The 27,336-nt window shown below is 44.6% G+C and overlaps 4 protein-coding genes across 4 annotated transcripts; 1 reads left to right on the top strand and 3 right to left on the bottom strand.

Moving 5' to 3' along the window:
* LOC110432776 (protein IQ-DOMAIN 14-like) lies at positions 884-1,660 on the bottom strand. Its single transcript, XM_021453592.1, has one exon. It carries the CDS (start codon positions 1,658-1,660, stop codon positions 884-886), a length of 777 nt encoding a protein of 258 aa, XP_021309267.1.
* Positions 8,980-18,331, top strand: LOC8080136 (phospholipase A I). The gene is made up of 18 exons (XM_021454457.1): positions 8,980-9,791; positions 11,826-11,973; positions 12,140-12,218; positions 12,310-12,463; positions 12,546-12,755; positions 12,852-13,097; positions 13,184-13,346; positions 13,442-13,702; positions 13,777-13,895; positions 13,973-14,134; positions 14,389-14,581; positions 14,704-14,840; positions 15,598-15,736; positions 15,898-16,104; positions 16,193-16,658; positions 16,745-16,961; positions 17,037-17,126; positions 17,633-18,331. The coding sequence occupies exons 1-18, from the start codon at positions 9,201-9,203 to the stop codon at positions 18,065-18,067; spliced, it is 4,017 nt and encodes a 1,338-aa protein (XP_021310132.1). The 5' UTR covers positions 8,980-9,200; the 3' UTR covers positions 18,068-18,331.
* LOC8080135 (protein LHCP TRANSLOCATION DEFECT) lies at positions 18,455-19,641 on the bottom strand. The gene is made up of 2 exons (XM_002460744.2): positions 19,072-19,641; positions 18,455-18,944 (listed from the first exon to the last, which is right to left on the bottom strand). Exons 1-2 carry the CDS (start codon positions 19,369-19,371, stop codon positions 18,690-18,692), a joined length of 555 nt encoding a protein of 184 aa, XP_002460789.1. The 5' UTR covers positions 19,372-19,641; the 3' UTR covers positions 18,455-18,689.
* On the bottom strand, positions 20,913-24,815 carry LOC8084052. Its single transcript, XM_002460743.2, has 2 exons — positions 24,537-24,815; positions 20,913-21,831 (listed from the first exon to the last, which is right to left on the bottom strand). The coding sequence occupies exon 2, from the start codon at positions 21,826-21,828 to the stop codon at positions 21,337-21,339; it is 492 nt and encodes a 163-aa protein (XP_002460788.1). The 5' UTR covers positions 21,829-21,831; positions 24,537-24,815; the 3' UTR covers positions 20,913-21,336.

Below are 27,336 nucleotides of genomic sequence, written 5' to 3'. Positions count from 1 at the left end.
ACTAAACTAGGTCACTAGTGGCTTGCTAGGTGCGGGTAGGAGGCGCACCGACAGCGAGTCCGTTGTGACCACGCCTGTGGGTCGAATAGGGTCGCTAACGATCCTAGCACTAGAGAGTCAACTAAACACAGGGAAACGAGTTACGCTCGGCATCGCGATCACGGCGGGACAATCCCACGATCGAAATGATCAAACGCACTACCATTTCCCCGACCGGCTCGAAGGCTCGGTCCTCAGTCAATGACAAAACTCACAAAGAATCACGACTCGACCATCATCAACACAAAGACACTGCGACAACTCGGAGCAGCACATTTCCAATAGCACAAGAGATAGAAATGGATCGATATATAAATAGACCGGCACGAAGGCACGGCACAGGCATGGATATAGATAAATCATATAACAAGTATGAACAAGATATGAATCAATATGAAGGAGTTTCGTCAACGTCGATTAGTGTTTAGGGGGGTTTCGACCTTGCAGTTGGCGGGCTTCGGGTCGCGGCGTGTCCACGGGGTTGACTACACCGTGGCTACGCTGGTCGGAGAGCGCAGTTGTTGTACTTCAGATGCAGCGAGGTGGTGGTTATGCTTGGTTGCGTGGCTTCGTCATTGGCCGGTGCTCGGCAAGATGTAGCAAGGCGATCATCGGCTCAAGGTGGCTCCAGCGTTGCGGCTTCCGTGGAAAGGTGCAGCAGGTTCGGGGCCTCCCTGTGACAGTGGTAGAACACGGCACGAAGGCCGGTCTCAGGTAGGAGCACATCGACAAAGTGAAAACGGATGGCTTGGGGTTTTGGTTACTCACTGGCGACAGCAAGGAGCCCCGTGTGAGGTGGTACCGCTACTGCACGTTCTGGCTCGGTGGAGGGAGGTGTTCGCGATCACCATGGGCGTGGTGACCGCGGCAAGCTCGGCATCGAGGGCTTCGGCAGCGTCAGTGCTGGGCGGCTCTGTCTCGGTGCGTGGCCGGGGCGAGGTCGGTGCCCAAGGTGCCGGCTTGGACCACGAGCTCGGCGCGGCAGGGGCTTGGCGATGAGGACCCGGGGTCGCTGCTGGTGTGGTCGCAGGGCCTTGACGTCGTGCTCGCGGTTCGCTGCTGCTCGGCGGCTTGGTGTCGGGGTCGCGGGCGAGGGCGCACGGCGTCGCGGGGCTTGCTGTCGACACCGGCGCGGTCGGCTCGGTGGCGGGGTCGCGGGCGAGGGCGCCGTTGTTCCGGGCAGCGGGCTCGACGTTGTCGGGCGAGGCCGTGGCTCAGCGAGGACGTGGACGCGTCGAGGCTCGACGCCGGGCTCGGTGAGGCCGTAGGCGACGTCGCGGGGTCGGGGCTCGGCGCGGCGAGGGCGAAGCTTGACGCGGTGACCATGGCGAGGACGGGGACGCGTCGGGGCGAGGTCGCAGCCACGGTCGCCGGGGCTCGGCGCGGCGAGGGTGGCACCGAGGGCGCGGCTGATGGCGACGTGCGCGCGTCGGCCTAGGACTCGGAGCAGGGGCGTGGCTGAGGCGCGGGCGACGTCGTGGCCGCGGTTCTGCTGCGGCTCGGCGGCTCGGTCGACGGCGAGGGCGCCGAGGCGGTTCACGGGCTCCGGGGCGGCGAGCCGAGGTGGAGCAGAGGAGGGTGGCGGCACCATGGGGAAGAAGATGAGAGCGACGGCGGCCATGGCTTTTATACGCGGTGCCCTAGGGTTCCAGAGGCAGTGCGTCCATCCTCGGTGTCCGTGCCGCGAGTGGGACACGCGGCGCACATCACGGGTGCGCGCGGTACGGTGTAGGGGGGCGCGAGCGCTCGTGGCGGGGCGCGACTCTGCCCCTGGGAGGCGGCGGCGGCAGCCTGGGAGAGCTGGGCGTGGCTCCAGCTTGCTAGGGTTGGGGGAGCACGCGCGCAGCGCGTCCTAGCGGGCCTGCGCGAGTTGGGTTGGGGCGTTGCGGCAAGGTGGAAAGGGGGAAGTCAGGGCCTTTCGGCCAGCTGGGCCACGTGCATGCCTGCGCAGGCCGGCCACGACTTGGGCCAGAGAGGGAACTGGGCCACGCGCGCGGGTTGGGCCGGGGTAAGGCGCGCGTGGGAGCTGGGCCGAGCGGGGTGGATGGGCCAGGAGGCCAGGCCGGGCTGCAGGAAGGGGGGAGAAAGGAGAGAAGGAAGGGAGACTCGGCCCAAGAGGATAGAAAGGAGTTTTCTATTTTTGATTAAACACAAAGGAATGAAAACAAAGGAGCTTGGAGAAGGATTCAAAAAGAGATCGGATAAAATCCAATGGAGTTTGAGACGTACTCCTATAAAGAGGTTGAGAAGGGATTCGCTTCGCCTTTTGAGATAGGCTCAACGGAGATTCGGGAAGACCTTGCTACGGATTTGTGCACTCCAAAAGAAACTCAAAACCCTAAACAAGACCCAACTCAAGATGACTCACGAACAAAGGCACTCGCCTACAAGCAAATCTATATGTATGCCACGATTTGTTAGCGGGTTAGGATCGAGTTAGACCTAAAAACTATATGCTTCACATGATTACAAGAAAAATTTTAAAAAGCTCGTATTTTTGGTTTACGTAAAAAAATCCGGGATGTTACAAGGTCTCAGAAAAGCAGGCCATAACGTTGAATAGGGCTCGGTAGAGTGGAAACAGGACCAAACATCAAGTCAACAGCATCAGGGATGGCCCCGCATGATCAATAGGGGGAACCGCAACGCGACTACGGCTCCGAGGATGGGGCACCCTACCGCTACTGCATCGAATAAACTATCACACCAGCACATGTAAACCCTGCCTCCCCTTGTGACTATAAAAGGGAAGGCAATGACCTATTAAGAAATGGCCACGGTTCACTCGAACACGCATACACACAACCACATCTTCAGCCCAGACCTGGGTCACGTACCATCTCTCGCAACTTGCTTGTAACCTCTTACCACTAACATCTCGGGTGCAGGATAATACAAGTCTCCTCCTTCACACTGGACGTAGGGGCACCGTTGGCCCAAACCAGTATAAACCGCTTGTGTTCTTCTTGCATCACCATCTAGACTTCGAGGCACGCAGACTCATAATCACTCGTTGGTATCTGAGCCACGGGTCCAGACACCGACACCCCTCGTCTATCCCCACAACCAAAGCGCACGTCTAAGACCAAGCCCGGTTCTCATAGGATTATGGCTGCTGTGCATGTGTGGGGGTAGAGTTCTTTCAAAGCGCACGTCTAAGACCAAGCCCGGTTCTCATAGGATTATGGCTGCTGTGTATGTGTGGGGGTAGAGTTCTTTTTTGTTATTGTCTGTGTGAGAAGGTCTTCTTAACAAAATACCCATGGGCCATCTTTACCCTTGCAGGTCGACTTTTTTTCATTATCTGTAGCAACTGTTGGACTCAATGGCTGCACTCAGAATTCTATAGTAAGTGAACATAAATTTATCTACCATGTATAACAATGTGTTTGTCTCAGTTTGACGTTTGCCATTTTGAGGATTATCTAGCTTATACTGTTGATCTGATGGGGCTTCCAAATTGTGGAAGTCTATTGGTCTGGGCTTGCACTGGGAGCAAACAATCACTGATTAGCCTAGTGCAAAATAGACAGATTGAAACCTCCCATCCAGAACCCCCTTAGAACCGAACACATCAAACACAGGGAGGGGTTACAGGATACCAGGGAGGGCAAGTACATTGCTGTTGTATAATATGTTGTCTCATGCATTGTCACGTAATTTTGAGACGATCAAATAAATAAGTCCTACAATGCATTATTGTCTTTTAAATTTCTCGTACTAACCTATGATTCCTAAAATTATGCGGACCGAGTTAATATTATGATCATCTATAAATCTTTACTTTGTAGCTTATTTACGTCACTGGCATGACAAGGATCGACTGATTTGGATGTCAGATAGAAGACCAAAACATGGACCAACTAAGGTCTAACAAAAACTAATAGAGGCTAATTGATGAGTAGAACTCACTAGAAAAAGAAATTTTAATTAGTCCACGTTTAACCTATTATCTAATGATGGACTAAACTTTAATCCGGTGATCCAAATAGGTCCTAAAATTCATAGGGCAAGCTAGTACTACCACTCTTTCTCTATTGCTTTATTCCACTGGAGGGAACAGACATGGTTCTAAAATAAAAACTGCAGTCCCTCACTCCGTCACTCGCTAGAATGCCTCGAGAGCTCGCTACAACGCTTCTCGAGTTAATGTCTTTTGTCAGAAAGAAGCCACGAAGGCTTGTTAATGTCTTCTGACAGGATTTGAGGCAATCACTTCGTGTGACATGGAACATTACTGTCGAGCCTCTCTGACATGCTTTAAGGCAAACTTCGTATGACCTGGAACATCGAAACAATGGGGCAGTACACAATGCTGTAGCAGATAAGATCCTTTGAGGATTTGTCCCTTGTGAACCGAATAAGGCATGCCTATTCTTTTGTTTTAGTTTAGATAATAATTTTGTAACCGACAAGATCACGAGCATCGACACTTAGGTGACGTTTAGATTTAGATTTATTTATGGGGGTGAAAGTGAAAAGATCTTTTTTTCTTTTTTTGAAAAAACAGTGAATATGAGATGGGACAAGATTCGTTTCCCACCCGTAATCGATCAAGGATTTGACCCCCTCTTCGACGAGTCCGTTCAGGGCGCGTCGACACGTGTATATAGGTCCGTTACGGTAAGGAGTTTTTTCTGTACCCAAAAGGCCAAAAGAGAGTCTCCAGCAGTCGTGCTTGCAAATTACTACTCCTACTAGGGCCTTGTTTAGTTCACCCCGAAAACCAAAAAGTTTTCAAGATTCCCCGTCACATCGAATCTTGTGGCACATGCATGAAACATTAAATATAAACGAAAACAAAAACTAATTACACAGTTTAGCTGTAAATCACGAGACGAATCTTTTGATCCGTCCATAATTGGATAAAATTTGTCACAAACAAACGAAAGTGCTACAGTACCGAAAAGTTTTCACTTTTCAGAACTAAACAAGGGCCTTGTTTAGTTCCGAAAAGTGAAAACTTTTCGGAACTGTAGCACTTTCGTTTGTTTGTGACAAATATTATTCAATTATAGACTAACTAGGATAAAAAGATTCGTCTCGTGATTTTCAGCTAAACTGTGTAATTAGTTTTTGTTTTCGTCTATATTTAATGTTTCATGCATGTGCCACAAGATTCGATGTGACGGGGAATCTTGAAAACTTTTTGGTTTTCAGGTGAACTAAACAAGGCCAAGGCCTAGATCGGCAATGCCTGCGCCCAAGCAGCCTTATCAGCTGGTCGGCACGATCTTCGCGGAGCACATAATCAGGCTGGTGGCGGAGCTGCGCTTCTACCTGGGCGGCGAGAACTACAGCTCCGGCAAGTACAAGAGCACCCATTCGATGCTGTTCTCGCTGGAGGAGGGCCTCCGCGCGCTGGACCTGGACGGGCCCTCGGCCGGGGCGCTCGTGGAGGAAGCGAACCCGCTTCCGGTGTCCGAGCTCATGTTCGACATCTGCAGGGCCATGGAGCGGGTGGCGAGGGTGGTAGATCACATGAAGGCCTTGGCAAACGAGGCTGGAGCCGGCGGCCGTAACGGCGGCGCCGCCGCCGCCGCCCAGGAGGCCGTCGCGAGGTGGTTGGACGCTGGTGACAACGCCGTGGTCTGCCTGTGGATCCCCGTCGCCGCCCTCGCGACCCTTTGCCAACGAGGTAAACCCTTGCTCGACTCCACGCGACGGAGAGTGGCTCAACTGGAAATGCTGAAGAATACAGAGCCGCAGGCTCTTCCTGTTCCTCGTCAAGGCGTCGAGCATGCCGCCGTTTGCGGAGGCGGTGGTAAGCTATTCGCCAAGTTAAAGCTGCGCTTACGCCGATTTTTACATGCATCGAGATTAACTTAAGCTTTCCCTGCCCCGAGTCATGTCCTGAGCTGAGTGCTAATCTAATCCACGACCAAACCTTGCCATCGTCAAAAGATGTACTACAAGATCGAATAGATCCAGGGCATCATTTCATCAGCTTTTGATTTTAGTACGTGCAACACTGTTTGTTTATGCTTGGACGATGTGGATGAGACATTAATACAGTATATATGGAATTTAGTTTCTTGTGTTTAATACGCCACGTTACCTTTTTCAGCTTTTGTCATCTACGACCAACTAAGTCAAATAAATCTCAATACTCACGATGAATGTTAGTGACGTGCACATTATGGGAAATTAACTAGAGATTGATCAAGTTAAGCTAGACATGAGTATTTTACAGGCTGGATCGAGTCAAAAAAAAAGCTTAGATATTTTTGGGCTGGAAAAATCGTGGCCATGACAGCCTTTCTAAATTTCATTTTTTAAATCATTATTATTTAGAGAGTCGTTTACATAAAATTTGTTTTCTATATTTTTCATTCTCCAAACAGTTTTTAGTCAACCTAATTGTGTATGCAAACTCTGGTGGCCATGACAACCAGAGTATGCACTTTTCTCCAAACGCTGGTGGAGTCAACCTAATTGTGTTTTAATCCAGCAAGCAAACTCTGGTGCAGTAAAACTGAATTTGTTATCCAATCGAGCATTTCTGATGGAGTAAAACTATATCTTAATCCGACAAACAATTTTTGGAGTGAAAAAAGTGCATACTCGTGGAGTAAAGCTGAATATGTTTTAATCCAACGTGCAAATTATTTTTTAAAATTTTGGGGACACCAGCAGAGTAAAATCTGAAATTTTTTAATTCAGGTGAGCAAACACTGGAGTTTATTTCTCAAAATTTGGCAGACCTGGTGGAGTAAAATAAATATGTTTTAGGCCTTTTTTTTTGGTGAAAAAATTTTTTTGGATACTGTGGCACTCTCGTAAATTACAGATAAACTGTGCAATTAGTTATTTTTTATCTATATTTTAATGCTCTATGCATATGCCGAAATATTCGATGTGATGAGGAATCTTGAAAAGTTTTTGGATTTTGGGTGTAACTAAACAAAGCCTTAGTATACTTTATTTTAAGAAAATGACGCACCCTGGTAAATATGAAAATATTTCGACGTGTTAAAGTGTGTTGTGAATTTAAATTTATGCAACCACTCACATGTCTGTTCCACTTATAACAATAGTAGTGGCATATCTGTTACATTTACTAAAAATGACATATCAATCCACAATTGCAGGCTTCGACGAAGCAGCTAGATTTGGAGGCTGAGCTGCAATTGCTATGTCTATCAAAAAGAGAAGCAAACTCATCGTCTCGCCCTATACTGAAAGATGATTGTTCACTTTACTGAAAAGCCACGGCTAAAAATATTGTTTGTTGATTTGTTGTAAGAGAAAAACACTATCCGTTCGCTGAAAAATATGGCTTAAACTTGATAAGTCAATCAGTAAGGCAACCCTACTTTGAAAGAGAACATACACTATATAGTACATGAATGCAATGGCTATTGTTATTCTCATAGGAGATATCATTACCTAACTATCAACACATGCTCCGTCTAGCAATCTCTTCGTTGTTGTTCGAAAAAAGGAAAAATATATAATAAGACATTCCAGTAATCAAATTGGTGTCCAAGACCAAGATGGCACTATATACTCATTTGGTATGCCTGGTCTTAGGTTAGGGTCAACCCACCTATCTAGGGATCTCAGATCTTCTCATGAGAAAACTTATGAATGAACAATCACATAATGAGAAAACATAAGATCAGATTGTTGTGCGGTGAGATGAGTAAGGAAACATACTTGCGGTGTGATCGATGTGAAAGATAGAAAAGGGATGGTCATGATGCCGTGATGGAGGATATACTATGTGATTGGGTACGCGGGTGGGTAAAGGAATTCTTAGGCTTTTATTTGGGCCAGGTATCATTTTTGTGTGTTGCTACAGAATAGTTAAACTTTATTTTAAAATTACACTGACCGCATAATAAAATAACAATACTATAAAATTAAATATCAACATTATACCGCACGTGTGCTGGAAGGAGGACCGTAGGGGAAGAACACGATTGATCGCGTGACTGACAGCGGTGTAAGGAAAGAGCGTGTCAAGATGGGCAAGGTAGCGTCATCAAGGCAGCGTGGGCTGGGCATCGATCGCGGGGAGGACTCCACGACTTTCCTTCTATGAGCGTTCACGCGCAGGGCGTCGATCGTGGAATCACATGGTGAAAGCGGACTGCTACCAGGTTGAGGGTTGGATGTGGGAGCGTGATTGACCTGCTTTTCTTTGTCAAATCGCATGAGACTTGCAGCTTTCCTTTACGGACATGGGATTGCATGGGCCAACACGAAGGTGAGGTGAAATTTTATTGCAACAAAATAGTCTCTTATTTGTAATCTTTTTAGTTGTGAGAGATTGTGAGAGATGAGAGATAGTGTGTATCCGATTCAATCCACGTGGGTTAAGGTCCGTATATAAACATCCAATCAAGCCATCAGGTGAGAAAACATGGGTCGACAAAAAAATTGTCAAACAGTTTGAGATAGTTTTGGATGTGGGCTTTTTGTCCATCCGTTGGTAGATTTCAAACAAATATGATTAGTTACTTCAAACTTTCGAGACACATTCAAGAGACAAGATAAAGAGATGGATAGAAAATCTTAGAGCAGATGACACAAAATATTTGCTGTTAGAGAAAAACACCATTAAAAGGAAGACAAAAACAAGGCGGACTCATTTGTTTTTTATAGCGTAGATAATAAATAGATAGAAGTAGATAATGCTTCATCACCAACGCTAATTCAGGCGTGTTTTAATATTAAAATAAATTAAACGAATTTAGAAGGGAAATTGCGCTCACACCGACCGCGCGAATGACCCCTCGCGCCAAGCGGCCGTGCACGATATTCTTCTAGAACTAGAAACTCGAGCGCTTGACTAGTGGAGGCCGTCCTAAAACGAAACAGGTGATGCTGGCCGGAGGACCCGCCTGTACCCGCTGTACGTACTGTACAGTCGTCGTGGATTTTGGATGCTCGTAAACCCCCAACGAAAAGACCAAATAAACCCAGAAATTCCACAGAGACGAAACCAAACGAACCAAACACAAACGCAGGCACGCAAACGCAACGAGGCCCCCTTCTTCCCTCCGTTCCCTCCCTCCTCCGGGACACCCGCCCCCCTCCCGTGTCTCGACTCTCGAGCTCTCGACGTCGCCGTCCTCGCACCGCTCCATTTTCCGGCATCCGAGCCGTAGCCCTGCCCTCCGCATCCACAATTTGATGCGGAGGGCGCGGCCGCCATGTCGTGGGGCCTGGGCTGGAAGCGCAGCTCCGAGATCTTCCACCTCACGCTCGACTACGGGGACTACGATGACAACGACGACAATCAGCCCTCGTCCCCGCCCCATCCGGCGTCCTCTTCCCCTTCCGCCTCGGCATCGTCGACCCCTGTATCCTTCTCCTCGCCCACCGCCGGATGCACACGCAACGGCGACCTCGGCTTCCGCATCGAGCTCGACTGGTCGGCGGGGGACGACGAGGATCAGGTCGCGCTCCGCCTCCAGTCCCAGCTCATGGTCGCGCTGCCCCCGCCCCACGATGCCGTCTCCATTGACCTGACCCCGATGGACGACGACGGGGAGGAGGAAGGGGTGCGGATCGAGATGCGCGTGGTCAGGAGGCGGGAGGCGCTGCGATCCGTGCGTGTGTCGCGGGCCCCCGGGTCTGCGCTGGGCAGCGGCGATGGCGCGGGGGTGCTCGCGCGCCTCATCAGATCCAACCTCGCTCCTGCGCCTGCTGTGGATGGCCCCACAGCCGCCGCGGGCGTGCCCGTGCTGGCGGATCACTGGCGCCCAGTCGCCATGCTCAGCCTCTGCAACTGCGGAATGTCGGTGAGTTCGTCCTTCACTACCTTGCCTCTGATCCCCATCAGTCATCATTTCCATGCGCGCTAGATTGGCTCAGAATTGAAGTAATGCTGTAGCTGCTAGGCTATCTCAGATGTTGCGTTGTGCTACCTTAGGTGTTTCTGTGCTAGTTTTAGAGATCCTGATCAGTTTTAACAGTGGGTTGTGTTAGTTTGTTACTTGGTTAATGTTACTTGTTTGAAAAGACCTTGGATGCAGTAAATTTCAGCAACCAAATCCAACTATTTGATTGTTCTGATGTTGCTCATGTGAATTATGATTGCTATGGTTGCCCCAGGGTGATGTATAGTCACCTGGTTGTATGAGAAATGGGAACGATTGCTTCCTGTATCTGTTTGATAAACATTCCCTGATTAATTTACAGAAATGTGTATTATCTATGTATTCACCAAACAAAAATTTAATGGCAATGTGACATTCTTTGCAGTTAGGACCTGTATCTTTTTTGCGAATTAGCCTTAACGTTGTACCTAGGATGGTGAAATGGCATTAGGATCTTTTTGGGTGATCTATATCATGCTGAGTATGCTTATACCTGATTGGCTACGGAAAATTTTGAACTACCTACTAAGTATAAAGTATGTTAACAAGCTGATCACCTTTTCACTTTTAATAAAATATATATCTGATCTGTAAGAAGTGAATCATATGGGAGTTGGGACACCAGTTTCTGATTGTATTCTTTATTCTTTTTAAAAAGATCAGCAGTCAACTGAATTGAACTTGGTCGAAATGGACTACCCCACCCCCCACCCCACCCCACCCCAAAAAAAAGTGAGCATTCTCAATTTGAATGAGATGATTTAGTCCATCGTTATACCATTTTTTTTAATTCATTCATGGCAGTGCCAAGACATTAAAGAAATGGACCATGCTACAAAAGGGTCATTCTATGGTGGACAAATGAATCTTGCTGTGAGCCCATTACTTAAATTGCACAGACCTGTATGTTTACTCATGCAAAATATATTGAATGCTAAAATATGATTATAAAGGGTAAAGTGAAATCATTTTTGTAATGAGCTGCTAAGTCAGCATTAAAACGGAGGAAGAAATAATTGTTACTTTGCTAAATCATCTTCTTGTATGGCACACTATTATCTGACATAAGCTTACTATTTGATGAATTTTTTGTTGGGTGGGAAAAAGGTGCATTCAAGGTCTCCCATAAATGGAAGGAAACAGATAGTGGATTTCAGTTTATTGATACAGAAAAAATGCTAAACTAGGGTTTGGGTAGTCAGTCAGACCTCTCGAATGACTACAAGTGTCTATGCCCGATGAGAGTTTGATGGCAGCCTTTTCTTTTGGGTCCAAGAGCACAAATCACCATGTTCTCACTGTCTTAATAGTACTGCTGCATAGGGCTGAAATCAACACCTAGTCTTGCTCCCTAACCAATATGAACCAAACCATCTATCTATGGATCCGGGCTTGCCTTCAGTCACTCAAGGGGTTGCCCTTTACCTCCTTCCCGGCAATGGAAAAGCCTATCTTGACTAGTTACGGGGATTGATGGAGGGCAGCCTGCCAAGCGGCGTATGATGATCCTAGCTTCGGCGGATCCTGCCTTTCTATTTTAGTACCTTGCCTTGGTAGGAAGCAGAAAAGCTGCATGCCATTTCACTAAAGAAGAGTAACAAGTTACAAAACCAAAAAGAGAAAAAACAAAGAAGCATCCCTGACTCAAACCTAAGAACATGCGCACCACGGAAAAACAAAGAAACAGCCAAATTGAACCGTAAACTGGATGTCATTTGTTTCAAGAGGCTGAAAACATGTTTTCAGGTAAATGAGAGGTAAAACAGAAGAGGATGTAGGAATGCTGCATTTCTAATTACTATTGCTGTTTCTGCTTTGCAAACATACATTGTATGTATTGTGTAAATCCCCAAGTTTCATGTTGCCGTGTCAGCTGTCTATTTGGCTATGAAATTCGAGTGATGGGTGGAGGATATTAATCAGTCTAACCATGAATTGCTACAAAAATTTTGGCAGGTGCTTCCAGTTGAGTTAACTCGCCTTCCACTTCTCGAGAAGCTATATCTTGACAACAATAAATTGTCAGTTTTGCCCCCTGAAGTTGGTGCTTTGAAGAATATGATAGTGCTGTCAGTTAACAACAACATGCTAGTTTCTGTCCCTGGTTAGTGTGCACATGCAGTTAAATTTATATTGCTCTAAAGCTGGTGCTTTATATCTTCTTCAAGCTTGTGCAGACTTCCATTTGCTCAGGATCATGCCTAATCAATTGCCCTTGGCCCTTGCAACAATATAATTTTTTTTCTTCTTTTTGTTTCTCACACAAGCAGTAGAACTGCGGCAATGTGTTATGCTGGAGGAATTATCATTAGAACATAACAAGCTTGTCCGGCCACTATTGGATTTCAGGTTATTTAATGTTTAACTGTGGAGTTCTTTGTTACAGTGATGGCTTCTAATTGGTGCTATTTCCTCATGATTCATTATCTGTTTCCCACAGGTCAATGCCCAAGCTCCGAATTTTGCGCTTGTTTGGAAATCCTCTAGAGTTTCTTCCAGAAATTTTGCCACTGCATAACCTCAGGCATCTCACACTTGCAAATATTAGAATTGAAGCAGTGGAAAGTCTTAAATCTGTCACTGTACAAATAGAGGTATGGCCTTCTGTTGTTCTATTAGTTAGGTCATCCCACAACTTTCAACTTTTCTAACAAGGACGTTTGGATTTTATTTCAGACTGAGAATAGTTCCTACTTCATTGCGGCCAGGCACAAACTTAGTGCCTTTTTCTCTCTTGTTTTCCGTTTCTCTTCCTGTCACCATCCTTTGCTAGCTTCTGCTTTGGCCAAAATAATGGAAGATCGTAGCAACCATATTGCAATTAGCAAAGAAGAGAATGCTGTCAGGCAGCTTATAAGCATGATAAGCAGTGATAATCGTCATGTGGTACACACTACACACCCCAACTATCTTTCTGTAGTGAGTCATGTTCAAGCATTTAACATTTCCTTATTCTTTTTTATTTTTAAATTGCATTTGCAGGTTGAGCAAGCATGTCTTGCTATTTCATCACTGGCATCTGATATTTCTTCAGCAATGCAGCTGATTAAGTGTGACATTATGAAGCCTATTGAAGCTGTACTAAAATCATCTGATGAAGAAGAACTAGTATCAGTATTGCAAGTGGTAGTCACCTTAACTTTCGTTTCTGATCATGTTGCTCAAAAGATGTTGACAAAAGATGTGTTGAAGTCATTGAAAGCACTTTGCGCACACAAGAACTCTGAGGCAAGATGAGCTGAATTTAGACTCTGGTTGATGTGTTATTTGGATAACCACCAGAGAGCTCATCATTATTTGCTTCTTTTTGCTAGGTGCAACGTCTATCTCTGTTTGCAGTTGGCAATTTGGCTTTCTGCTTGGAGACTCGTCGCACCCTCATGCATTCTGAAAGCTTGCGTGACCTTTTAATCCGCTTAACTATTTCACAAGAGCGTCGTGTCAGCAAGGCAGCTGCACGTGCTTTGGCAATCTTAGGTATACTAGTTTTTGGTCCTTACTATCATTCCTTGCGAACAATCAGTAGCCATAACATGTCTTGATGTGTTTATGAATCTTTTCAAACCATTTAGGGGAGAATGAGAACTTGCGTCGAGCAATAAGAGGAAGGCCAGTTGCAAAGAAGGGTCTACGCATTCTATCAATGGATGGTGGTGGCATGAAAGGCCTTGCAACTGTTCAAATGCTTAAACAGATAGAGCAAGGAACTGGGAAACGCATACATGAAATGTTTGACCTCATATGTGGTACATCCACTGGTGGCATGCTTGCAATGGCTCTTGGGATCAAGCAGATGACTTTGGATCAGTGTGAAGAAATATACACAAAACTTGGTGCTTCTCTTTTGCCTCTTGAAGTTTCCTTGCCAATGCCAATGTGTTGCCAACTGAACTGTTGATTTTCCTAGGAAAACTTGTATTTGCTGAACCTATCCCAAAGGATGAAGCTGCTACGTGGAAGGAGAAGATTGATCAACTTTTCAAAAGTTCATCACAAAGTTTCAGAGTGGTTGTACATGGGTCCAAGGTATTAATGAAGTGATAAATTTGGTATCATGTTTCATGTTGTGCACAATGGACTACTGACTAAGGACTTAATTACAGCACAGTGCAGATCAATTTGAGAGGTTACTGAAGGAAATGTGTGCCGATGAAGATGGTGACCTTCTAATTGAATCTGCTGTAAAAGGCATTCCGAAGGTTTTTGCTGTATCCACTTTAGTCAGTGTCATGCCTGCTCAACCGTATATATTCCGGAACTATCAGGTTTGTCCTTTATCCTTCCTAATTGCTTTTTCTCTTTTCAGTTCCGGAATAGTTTGTAAAGTTGTATGATGGAACCAAATTAATCCTCATAATTAAATAGGAATATATTGTCAAATTGTACCTTCTATATTTCGTTGTTCATAACAATGTATACTGTCCAGATGGACATAGCTTCAAAGTTGTGGCATTCCTTTTCCCTTTGCTGTTGAGATTTGGAATATATATTTGTATGGTAACTTGATAGCATGGTCCAGTATCCTCCTGGCACTCTGGAGGTATCACCAGGAATGGCAGAAAGTCCATCAATTGGTGCAATCGGTACGGCTGTTTCTGGTGCGCCAGTGGGTATTAAACGTGGTGCCTTCATGGGGAGCTGCAAGCATCGCGTGTGGGAAGCGATAAGAGCATCGTCTGCAGCACCATATTATCTGGATGATTTCTCTGTAGGTAATATTTGTAGACTCAACTATGGCATCTATTTTGTGTAATATAGACTATGCCTTATTTTCTTGAAGGCCTTTTGATATTGAATGTTCCTCGGTTGTTATTTTTTCTTATCATTTTTCCAGATGCAAATCGTTGGCAAGATGGAGCTATTGTTGCCAACAATCCTACAATCTTTGCCATTAGAGAAGCACAACTTCTGTGGCCAGATACACGAATAGATTGTCTAGTCTCGATAGGATGTGGCTCAGTTCCAACTAAGGTAATTCAATGCTTCTCGCTTTGTCGTTGAAATTATCTAATACTCAGCAACTGGTGCAATTCTGAATACTTCAGAAATTTACTTATGAAAATAAGTTTTATTCTCCCTGCTGTTGGAAGATGTCAAACGCATATACAGAATGGTATATTGTCATTGAGGAGTTTCATTGGTTCAATATCGAGCAACAGAGGACCAGACTTTTAAATTTGTAGGCTAGACTTGGTTCATTTCCAATTATGACCCTGCCTTTTGGATTTGTGATCTTTAAGTACCTCATAAGAAAACTACACATCTATTCTATACTCTGATCTAAAATATATGGCACTTAGGAATATTGATATGGCTTACAAGGTGACACTTTGACTAGCAGTTTTTATGAAAATATGCTTTCAAATAAATAAAACTAAATATTGTGGAAGTACTTTGCTTGTTGAATGTAGCAACATCTTACGTAGTCAGTTACGTAGTTCTTTATATGAATATGACTGGTCAACGTTAAGCAAGATTAAACGACAAAAATCCTAAAATGACAGTTTGAGGGAGGATTTTAGCAGCACATACTCGTCTACATCTTGTAGAGAACAGGCATACATCTATTACTATGAGATACTGAAATGATCAAAGATGAGTACTGGTTTCTTGTAATTTGAAATTTAACTTGTACACTACAATACATTTAGACTCCCAGTGAACTTTGATATGAAATATACATCTTTGGTCCAACTTATATATAGGTTTATTCCATGTCTGTATCTAGAGTCGACGAGGTGGATGGCGCTACTTGGACACAGGGCAAGTGTTAATAGAAAGTGCATGCTCAGTGGAGAGAGTTGAAGAAACTTTGGATACACTGATACCGATGCTTCCTGAAATGCAATATTTCCGCTTTAATCCAGGTAATTCAACTTCAAAGGAACTCTTAGCATTTGCTAGAAGAGAAACTATTATGTTGGGATCTGTAGCAACATAGCCATAATTTGTTGTGTACTACTTTTGATATGTTTCAATCTAATTAGCCTGCATATTCAAATGAGTGAGCTTCTTCCTATTTTGGCAGTGGATGAACGGTGCGGTATGGAGTTAGATGAAACTGATCCTGCTATCTGGCTTAAGTTGGAAGCTGCAACTGATGAGTACATTCAGAAGAACTTTATGGCTTTCAAGGATCTTTGTGAGCTTCTGGTCCCAAGGTACCAAGAGGAAGAAAAGTCATCAGATATTTACAAATCCCTTTCATTTTCAAGACTGACATCGTTAAATCAAGGTTTGTCTTTCCCGAAAATCAGCATTTAAAACAAAATAAAAAAATGTTTTCGAATCTAGTTGATATGTTTCTTATCCTCCCTTAACAGGTTTCAGCGAAAGTAATCCTACCTTAGGATGGAGGCGTGTGGTTTTACTTGTAGAGGCTTCATTTAGTCCTGATTTTGGGAAGAAAATAAATCATGCACGTTCCCTTGAATCTTTCTGCTCCCAGAATGGTATTAGGTTAGCTCTAATGAATAGCGCTTCTGGGTTTGGGAAGCCAGCCACTGCACTTCCTACCCCAATATCTTCTCCCTTGTTTACTGGAAGTTTCCCATCTAGTCCACTTCTATATAGTCCAGAGGGCACTCAACGGATCGGTCGAATTGACCTAGTTCCTCCACTTAGTTTGGATGGCCACCCAACTACAAAGTCCTCACCACCAACATCACCATTGAAGTCAAGACAGCCATCTGCACATGTTCGGTCGTTGTATGATAAACTGCAGAATATGCCTCAAGTTGGTGTGATACACTTGGCTCTTCAAAATGATTCAACTGGTTCAGTATTGAGGTATGTTTCACATGCTTCAGCAATTTTTAGTTTGTTGCTGGTTTATAGTTATGACTTATGAGTATGACACAAAACTACTGTTGCAGTTGGCAGAATGATGTATTCGTGGTCGCTGAACCCGGGGAACTTGCAGACAGGTTTCTGCAATCTGTCAAAACTAGCTTGTCAACCTTGTTGCGTGGGCGTAATAGAAAGGGTGCATATTCCCTGTCCAAGATTTCATGTTTATCTGAGTTGGTTGCCGAATGGCCATCTTTTGAAATCGGTGGGATACACCACCGCTATATAGGTCGACAAACACAAGTAGGAATTGCTTTTGCTGTCTCCTTGTTTCCAACTAAGTAATTATTATGCACACTTAGTTATCCTTTGCCGTAGGTAATGGAAGATAACCAAGAAATTGGCGCATATATGTTTAGGAGGACAGTGCCTGCTGTTCACATGGCACCTGAAGATGTTCGATGGATGGTAAGTCAATTTGTGTAGCATGCATGCACTGATTCCTCAGATCGCATGCCAGCTGTGAAAGTTGCCAAGTATGGCAATCAAATCTGTGTCTTAGGAAAATTGTGAAAGGGATTCAAGTATAAATCATGCCAGTGGCACCTTATTGGTTTTTGGTTAGCTATGGAGGAAACACTAGCCAAATTGAATTTTTTCTGCAGAGTGCGGTCACTCTTCCAACTCCCAAAGACCCAAACTGTGTCTAAAATGAAGTTGCTGCCATGAAACTATTCTTTGTGCACCTCTTTGATTAGACCCTGCTACTACCTTGTATCCAAATACCTGTGATTGAGCTCAATGATTTTTAAGCCCTGCAAATAGAAACCTGTTTCCTGGACCAAGGCAGCTAAAAGTAGGGCTGAATATGTTTTTTTTAACTTTTACACTGCACTATCTTTCTTTTCTATTGCACTTCTTCGCACATCAATAAGCTTAGGGCATTATGATTCCTTACATATGTGATATCCCAGGTTGGAGCATGGAGGGAGAGGATTATTGTATGCAGTGGTAAGTATGGCCTTGCTCATGGCCTGGTCAAGGCATTCATGGATTGTGGTGCCAAAGCAGTCATCTCATCGTCCATCGAGCCTCCGGATTCGCAGACAATAGTCTACCATGGGATGGATGTCAATGGAAGCCTAGAGAATGGTAAGTTTGTCATCGGGGATGAAGAAGCCGACGAATCGGAGCCTGAACCTGTTAGCCCTATAAGTGACTGGGAGGACAGTGATGTGGAAAAAGGCGGCAACCATGACGTGGATGATGAGGAGTACCTGGCTCAGTTCATGTGCCTGATGTATGACAAATTGTTCCGTGAGGGTGTGACTGTGGATACGGCTCTGCAGCAAGCACTCCGCTCACATCCCAAGTTGAAGTACAGCTGCCACTTACCCAACGTTTTGTAGTTAGGGACATTGACAAGCCATACAAAAGTATAGCAAAATGGACATGGATAACAGGAAATGAATAAGGATTCGGTGGATTCGTAGTGGGGTTATAGAGGTCTATATCGTGTTCGTTGTGCAGGCGTAGTGACAGAGTGTTCCCCTTACTGAATCTTTGGGCAAGAAAGCCTATGTAAAACTATGCGTACTCATGATCAGTGTAGTTAAGCTGACGAATAAAAGTATGATGAAGGCATTGCAATCTGGATCCGCATTTTTGCTTCAGCTGTGAGAATGGGTATTCGCAATGTTTTGGTGTCTACAGTTTGTAGTTAACTATCTTCAGAGATCCAGTTCCGTACTCTGATTTTCTTCAAGCCCGCCCCCATGATTTCATTTGACCAGCTCTTAACGAAGCATGACCTTATTGAGCGATTTGGCCGGTCGCAGTACACCCTCAGAGTTCAGTAAGAACTAAGAACTAAGAATGCAGCTTACTACGGAAAGCTACTACCTCTGCAAACAAACAGCTTGTGAACCTCCCGGTCGAACACTCTCCACCAATTTCATCAGAAACGAAACATTTACATCCAGCCAAATGTCCAGAAGAATTGGGCACGATCGACGACCTGCACGTGATCATTCAGACCTTCTTGGCGGCGAAGCCGAGGATGAACTCTCTGATCTCGTCGGTGGCCCGGTCGAGCGCCGTCCGGCCGTCGACGTCCTTGACGTCGAACTTGGCGCCGGCGCGGAGCAGCTCCTCGATCTTGGGGCGGTCGCCCTCGGAGGCCGCCAGCATGAGGAGGATGTCCACGGGGTGGATTTTCTGGTTCAGCAGCGCCTCCATCTTGTCGTAGGTGCCCTCCACCGCCAGCATCCCCATGTAGTTGAAGTACTGCGGTTGTCAATTAATCGCCCGCCGGTGCGGTTTAGATTTTGCTCTGCGCTACAATCCACAGAGAATGCGAATGCGTCCCTGCAGATGAGAATGTAGGAGCTCAAGAGATTTGCTGCGGGCAGACCTGCTCGACGTCGTCGCGGTCGAAGTCGTCCCTGGCCTGGCTGCCGTAGATGCCGGCGCCCTCGGCGTCCTTGTTCCCGAACTTGAACCAGCACGTGGGACCCACCCGCCCGCTCTCGCTCGCCGGCACCACGCGGCTCAGCCGCGACGGCCGGAGCCACCCCAGGCCCCGCCGCCCCGCGCCCACCAGCGGCGTCCTCAGCCCCGCGACTCCTTGGCCTTTCCCCTGCGCCGCCGCCCGCGGCGACACCCTCCTCGAAACCGCCGTGCTGAGCTGGAAGGTGCACGGGATGGACGCCATGGCCTCCTCCTCCTCCTCCTCTGCGTCTGGGCTCGGCTTCTTGTTCGGAGCGCGGAGGGACGTGCGCGTCGGGAGAGCGAGAGGCTGGGAAGGGCACTGAGCTGCAGTACTGAGGAAGTGGATAAGTTAACACGCCACTGCTGAGTGCTGATTGCTGAACTCAAGTGTTTGGCCCTGCACAACTTGTTTTATATATGCATGCTTAGCCTTCAGTGTTCGGCAAAACCAGGTGACGATCACTGCCTGAATTGGGAATCTCTCAGCTGCTTTTTAATCTGATGATGCAAGACAGCACAGCACGGCAGATATTCAGAGAGTGCAGGAGCGATAAAAGGGTCTGTTTGGTTCTCCTCATTAAATTTTAGCCAGTTAAACTTTAATCATTTTAGTAACTAAACTTCCAAATGCAATAACTAAAAAGGAGCTAAAATGGTTTTGTCTTAATCACATAAAATAGTTTTAGCTAGCTAAAATTTAATAAGAGAAACCAAGCTCAAAGTGTCTTTTATGTTCCGTAGGAAAGGTTGAGAGGATGGACAAAACTTTTCGAGATCGAGTTGGGTCGGGCCGTTGGGGTTGGTGTGAGATATAACAATGATGGGAGAGGATTGCTCTGAAATTTTATCAAAAACTTAAGAGAGTACAAGGAAAAAAGAATTACAACCAAAGTGTCAGCCATTCATCTATGAGGGGGGAGATAACTCCATTTCTCATCCACCAAAGACTCAACTCATCAAGATAATTGTCTCCATGGAGGGACTGTGAGTTGTTGCTTCAAAGAATCTAGGATTTGGGGTGGCTGTAACTGATTGAATATGCAAGTTTAACTGATTCCAACATTCTTTTGCAAAAGTGCAGCCAAGGAAGAGGTGCTGAACTGTTTCTTACCGTAGCAATTTGTGATTCAGCAATTCACCAGCAAGTTTAGCCCGTGGGAAAGAGGTGCATACACGAAACAAGGAATGGGTTTTCTCAATGGAAAAGAGGGGATATGTGGATATAATGGACACTTACAAACTGTAAAGGGTGTGTGCGAAAGGCTGATCGGCTGAAGGCCACATTCGGGGCTCTTTGCTTTAGAAAAGCCATGGCTGAAAGCCTAATTATTGTGAGAGAAAAACACTGTTAAATGACTGGCAGATTCATCTTATGCCTCCGTTCGGAAAAGGATAACTGTGCCATGGCCCATGGCTTTGGCATGTTCTCTGTGTTTTACGTATCTCCTGCTGACTGTTGGTCGGCATGTCAAAACACAAAACGTGCATTGGGGACAGTAATGGATGACGTCTGAATAGCAATGAGACCTAGCCGAGTATTTGCCTGCCGATGCCCTTGGAGTGTTCTTACCACCAACCGGGAAGCACGCCTCGATCCATGCATGTCTGCTGCTAATATTTTCCTGGGCATTGGGTTCAACCATGAACAAACAACTTAAATGTTAGCCTGATTTAGAACATCATTGCATCAATTCAATATTTCAGCCTACTTTATAATAAAAACTCTTTCTACAATGTTTTCCTGGCAAATCTGCATCCAAAACCTAAGATAATAGCCTTCAGTACTTTGTTAACCCATTCGTGACATGGAGCACTTGGGTAAATCCAGTGGCATTTTAAACAGGCCAAGGTCAATGTTCATCCTTACATCAACACATCATCCATCACGGACCTTATGCCTGATGGCTCATAGATTAACTTGTCATATATAGAGCGCAACAGCAGTTTCCACAGAGGAAAAAAGCAGCTATAAAAAGTGACAACTACTAATGCAAACTGGATTGCAGCCTACAAGGGCGAACGAATGGACAATGTCAGGTGGATGATTGCTGCACTAAATCCGGCACATGTTGTCTGTCCTCCAAAGCCAAAGACGCCTCAGGGAGAGGGCAGCAGCAAGCAGAATGCAGATCCTTCAATCAGATGCTGGTGATGGTCCTTGTTCTTGCCAACACACCACCGAGTTAAGCTAGGCAAACGTCTCCGACAGCTTGGAGAAGCCAAGCTTCCTGAGCCGGCTGCTCATCGGGTTCCCGCACTTGATGTCCACCACCTCGACACCGTACACACTCCCCTTCTTCTTCGCCTTGCCGGCATTCGGGGTCCTGTCCATGAGGGCGCTGTCGGACCGCAGCATCGGCGAGTCGAAGGTGTTTCTCCGGGAGACCCTCCTTGGCTTGCAGGCCTCTTCAGCGCTCACGCGGTCGGTTCTGTTGTTGCTGCTGCTGCTGCTGGAGATGTCCGATGAGCTTTTCCTCAACATGAGCTTCCGAGGAGTAGTGGCTCCACATAGCACTGAGACCGGACGGCCTTGGTGCCTCAGGCGAGGGGTGCCCGCGGCCGCCTGCGGCGCCACCTTGATGGTGTCCAGTTCTCTCGTCATGAGTGAGCCGATGGTACCCGTTGTACCAACTTTGATCGTGCCTCCCTCGCCATGGACGACCTCGGTGGCGCAAGGCATGATCTGTTTCGTCAGATGGAAGAACAACGACCGATTAGTTTTCATACATGTAGGCAGTTGAGCAAAGCTTGAAGCAACAATTGGATCAAGCAGGCAAAAAGCTGTTGAGTGGTGAAAGGCTGGACGTGTACTGCAGTGGTTAAAAGTAAGGGAAAAGGTTGCGTAACAAGAGGAATAAAATCATGGCATTTTTAGTAGTATGCAGTTGCAGGAAGAGAAGGGTGAAATTGCAGGCAATTGTCTGCCATGATTGCTGTTTGATAAAAACAAAGAGAGTGACAAGCTTGCGATGATTCAACCGCCATGATAGCACAGTGTCAACCCACTTGTATTCCTAGTTCATTCAAGTGTTATGATAAATTCACACAAGCAAATCTAGCAGATATTTTGGTCATACTTGAAGAAATATGATACCCACACAACATTTATCCGTAAATATAAGTGTCGTCAATGTGCCACACTTTCTTATATATACTCCTTTCTGCAGAATAGAACATTAGGTTGAAATTACATGACACTGTTCAGTATTTACTCAGTGAAAAACACACTACATTGCTGGAAATGCATCATTGATCAGTCAAGTTAACACTATAATTAATATAGCACTGACGAGTATTTCACATAGATTGGGAGATCTCAACAATATCTGAAGTTGTGGTGACCCTGAAATAACAGGAGTTAATGGAAGACGACCATGGAAAACGATGTGCCGTCTGCGTGGTTTCTAAAGGAAATTTCAGTGGAGGATCCCACCAACAAACTGATGTGTAAAGATCCACTACGCCCAAACGTTGCTCGGTTGCTCCACCCCCACCCCCTCTTTTCCACCCCTCCTTTCTGCCCCAATTTGCTCACTGATAGTGCTGCCAGCTTTTGAGGACATGCATGTATTGTGTAGGCCACTCTGGATGGCCTGCCCCTTTCTTTTCATATCCTAGGAAAGAAAGGTTTGTGCTGATCAAAACGATTCACCACCAAGAGCAGCAAGGGAAAGAAGCAGCTGGTGGCAAGCATCCAGAATCACTTCTCTTGCTCATGGGATGCCAAGACGGCAAAGTAAAGAACCTACCTCCCCTGACTGACCCCTTTCTGCCTTTGGATTCTTGCTTACTTTTTATTCAGTCACTGGATTCCTTAGGGGGCTAGTTTAATGAAGAGTAAAGTCCATCAGCGGTCCCTAAACTTGTTCAGATGTGTCATCCCGGTCCTTAAACTCGTAAAATGACCGTTTAGGTACCTAAACTTGTTCGGTTGTGTCATCCTAGTCCCTAAACTTAAAAATCTCCCATATAGGTCCTTAAACTTGTTTAGTTGTGTCATCCCGGTCCCTAAACTTGTTTTTAAGTCTTATCTGGATCAAAACAGGACGAATCTAAAAACTCTATATTGAAAAATAATTCATAACTTTTTCATATGAACTCAAATGAAAATAAACTTTATATCAAAATTGTAGGCAGCAACATGATCTACAACTTTGCAGTTGAAAAGTTTTTAAATTAAAATCGTTTAGGTTCCCAAAATATTTTTTATAAGTTTATAGATTTTAAAATTTAAAATTTAAAATTAAATTTTATAACACTAAACGACTTCAAATAAAAAACTTTTCAACTACAAAGTTGTAGATTGTGCTGAGGACTATAACTTTGGTATAAAATTTGTCTTCATTTGAGTTCATATGAAAAAGTTATGAATTATTTTTTGATATAGAGTTGTTAGATCGCTTTGTTTTGACCCAGATGAGATTCAAAACCAAGTTTAGGGACCGAGATGACACAACTGAACAACTTTGAGGATCTAAACGGATGATTTCTAAGTTTAGGGACCGGGATGACACAATTGAACAAGTTTAGGGACCGAGATGACACAGATGAACAAGTTTGAGGACCTAAATAATCGATTTGTGAGTTTAGGGACCGGGATGACACGACAGCACAAGTTTAGGGACCGGTAGTGGACTTTCCTCTTTAATGAACAAATCAAAATGCGGCACCAAATCATGTGGGGTTGTTCACCAAACTCATCCTATAAATATGTAAACTAGGATGAAGCAAACAAGAACTGGAACACGAATTTGGAAGAGGCTTCCTTGAGAAGAACAAGTAGAAATAAACGAGTGCAGGGCTGCAGCCTGCAGGCGACAAGAGCTGCAGACTTGCAGTACTTCCGTTCCTGGATTAGGACAAGATTTTGACTTTTTGGGCAGGACAGATGTTGTACTTGGTACCACAAGATTGCAAGCCAAAACTCAGAAGGCAGATTGGAGGAGAATACGAGGGCCAGGACTCTGAACCAGATTAGTTGAGGTCCTCTATCAGGCACAGCAAGATGCAAAGAACTACTTAACCCGTTTGCTGAGAGAATTCACTTGAACCATTTAGTTGCTTCATTAGTTCAGCCCCTCAGACCAGAAATCGGCAACAGCGGGAGAGAAGGGAACGATTGGAAGAGAAACAATTAGAGCGAAGATTTCCTTTCAAAAAAAAAGAGCGAAGATTTGGGAGAAATGGCATAAGAACAATCCAGATTCGCTCAGCAAATCGGAAGCATTTCCCCGCTGGAGGAGCTTCCACTAGTAATTCCCACAGAAATCTAATCTTCACACACCTAGAGCAAATACTCGCTACTACTTGAACAGATCGCGGAAGGCAGCCGCTAGCTAGAAACTGCCGACAGATCACACGAGGAGCATTAGCCAGAGCCAGCCATACCTGCCCACTGGTTCTTCAAAGGCCGCACGCCGGGGACTGGAGCTGGAGGTGAGGGGCAGCTAGCTTCCGAGCAGAATTGAAGAGTGAAGGGGGAGCCCTGTCACATTCAAATGGCCTGCTGCGTGCCTTGAGGAGCGCAACTGCCTTGGGCTGACTCCTCTCCCAATTTTTATGCCGCCTGCCTTGTCCTTGCGCTAGCTGCCCTTCTTCTTCCTCGGGGTTGGCGTTGGGGAGCCTCCTCTGCCCACATTTGTCTTTACTCAATGTCATGTCATGTCGTGTGTAAACGGTTTTATTTTTTCCTTTATTTATTTATTTATTAGGCCAGCTTATCATTTTTTTTATTCTACACATGTAACAGCAGTGCTACTATATTCATTGTGAAGATATCTTTCTGCTTCGTCCCATTACTAGGTCTTGTTTACTTCCTAGAAAATTTTGTAAATTTTTTCAGATTTCCCGTCACATCAAATCTTTAGATGCATGCATGAAGTATTAAATATAGACAAAAATAAAAACTAATTGTACCGTTTGGTCGGAATTGACGAGACGAACCTTTTGAGTCTAGTTAGTACATGTTTGGATAATATTTATCAAATACAAACGAAAGTATTACTATTCCTATTTTGTAAAAAAATTTGAAACTAAACAAGGCCCTAGTCATAAGGCAAACTTTGTTTTTTTACTTTATATTCAGTATCCAAATTATACAAAATTGACAATCCATTATTAGTGCTAATATATTGGTTGTGAAGATATATTTATGTAATGTAATACCAAAGGCAATAGATGTTTAATTGCGCGGATCTAGACGGGGCGGGTTCCTACAGATTTGCACCTACTTTAGGCTTAAAAAGAGAGGTTAGGGATGAAAGATTATGACATAAGCTCCTCGTGACTTATTTTTTCAAGATCCGCCACTGATGTTTAAGATGTCGCTAGCCAAAGTACTATTTGTATTGGAGATTGTTATGATGTCGTGATGATAAGTGACGGAAGTAACTTTAATACGTAATTTGGAATTCTGGTGAGCCATTTGGATAAATTCCGTATTTAACTGGGTCTATGTTATTTTTATGCAGTGTACTGTTGTGTGCTGGAGAAGATAATAAAAATTAAAACTTGTGCATTAAGCCATTGACCGCCATTAACAGCGCCAACCAAACATAGCACATGCACGGTACCCAGGCCTTGTTTAGTTCCGAAAAGTGAAAAGTTTTCGGTACTGTAGTACTTTCGTTTGTTTGTGACAAATATTATCTAATTGTGGACTAACTAGGATAAATAGATTCATCTCGTGATTTACAGCTAAACTGTGTAATTAGTTTTTATTTTCGTCTATATTTAATGTTTCATGCATGTGCTACAAGATTCGATGTGATGGAGAATATTAAAAAAATTTTGGTTTTCAGAGTGAACTAAACAAGGCCCCAGTAATCAAATATGGTATCCAAGGCCAAAAAATTTGCTCTTGAGCCTTGACCGGCGAAGTCTCACGGTTACAGCTGCGTGTCTCTCATTCTCATCTCATGATACCATATTTATTAGGCGTAATTTAGTTTGGAAGAAAAGAGATCTCTGCAGACTCATCACACGTTGGCTTTGGCTATGCTTTTGGAGTTTTGATGAGCACGTACGCAAGTCGACGTAATGAAGCAAAGATGCTCTTTCAATGTGAGACCGATTCAAAGATTCTATTAGGCCTTGTTTAATTCACCTCGAAAAGCAAAAAGTTTTCAAGATTCTCCGTCACATCGAATCTTTCGACATATGCATGAAGCATTAAATATAGACGGAAATAAAAACTAATTATACAGTTTACCTGTAAATCGCGAGACGAATCTTTAGATCCTAGTTAGTCTATAATTGGACAATATTTAACACAAACAAACGAAAGTGCTACAGTAGCGAAATCCAAAATCTTTTCGCATCTAAACAAGGCTTTATACTATTTGTATGTAAATGGGAAAAAAATAAATTAATTAAAAAGGAGGGTACGGTGGTTAAAATAGTTGGCGTCGAGTGGTGCGCCGCAGCAGAGCGTGCGTCGTTGTGCCTTTCGTACGTCGACTCTCGACAGTCGACACAGAACACGCCCGCGGCATGATTCCTGTTACCCGGAGGATTTGTGCCAAACTTTTTTTCAAGCCAAGGCATTGTTTAATTCTTAAAAAGAATATTATTTTTTTTAGATTCTCTGTCATATCAAATCTTGCTAACGTATTAAATATAGATAAAAAAATAATTAATCATATAGTTTATCTGTAATTTGTAAGATTAATCTTTTGAGTCTATATAGTCCATGATTGGAAGTGCTATGATGTCTATTTTGTAAAAAAAAAAATTGAAGCTGAACAAGGCCCAAATCTGTACTCCTATCTAACGTCGAAGGACCTGTCAGGTTTGACGAACACTGAATAATTTATACGTATATTCTACCGCTAGAAAACAGTCGTGGATTGAGATGAAATAAATAAATAAACCAGCTCGTTGGAGCGTAGTGGCATTATTATTGAGACAGGAGGTCGCCGAAGCCTGAGTGCTGCATGAGCGGAGCAGCTTAGGACATGCGCGCGAGCGATCAGTTGTTTTAGAGACTGTAGCAGCAAAATTTGTGTAGGAGTACGCAGCAAATGATCGGACGAGCAACCAGCAATCAGGCTTTGTTTAGATGTAAAAAAATTTTTAATTTCGCTACTGTAGTACTTTTATTTGTTTGTGGTAAATATTATTTAATTATAGACTAACTAGGATCAAAAGATTCATCTCGCGATTTACAGGTAAACTGTGTGATTAGTTT

This window comes from Sorghum bicolor, chromosome 2, assembly GCF_000003195.3.
Source record: "Sorghum bicolor cultivar BTx623 chromosome 2, Sorghum_bicolor_NCBIv3, whole genome shotgun sequence".
NCBI lineage: Eukaryota > Viridiplantae > Streptophyta > Magnoliopsida > Poales > Poaceae > Sorghum > Sorghum bicolor.
Note: the sequence above shows the minus strand (reverse complement) of the source record. Positions and strands in the feature narration are given on the sequence as shown.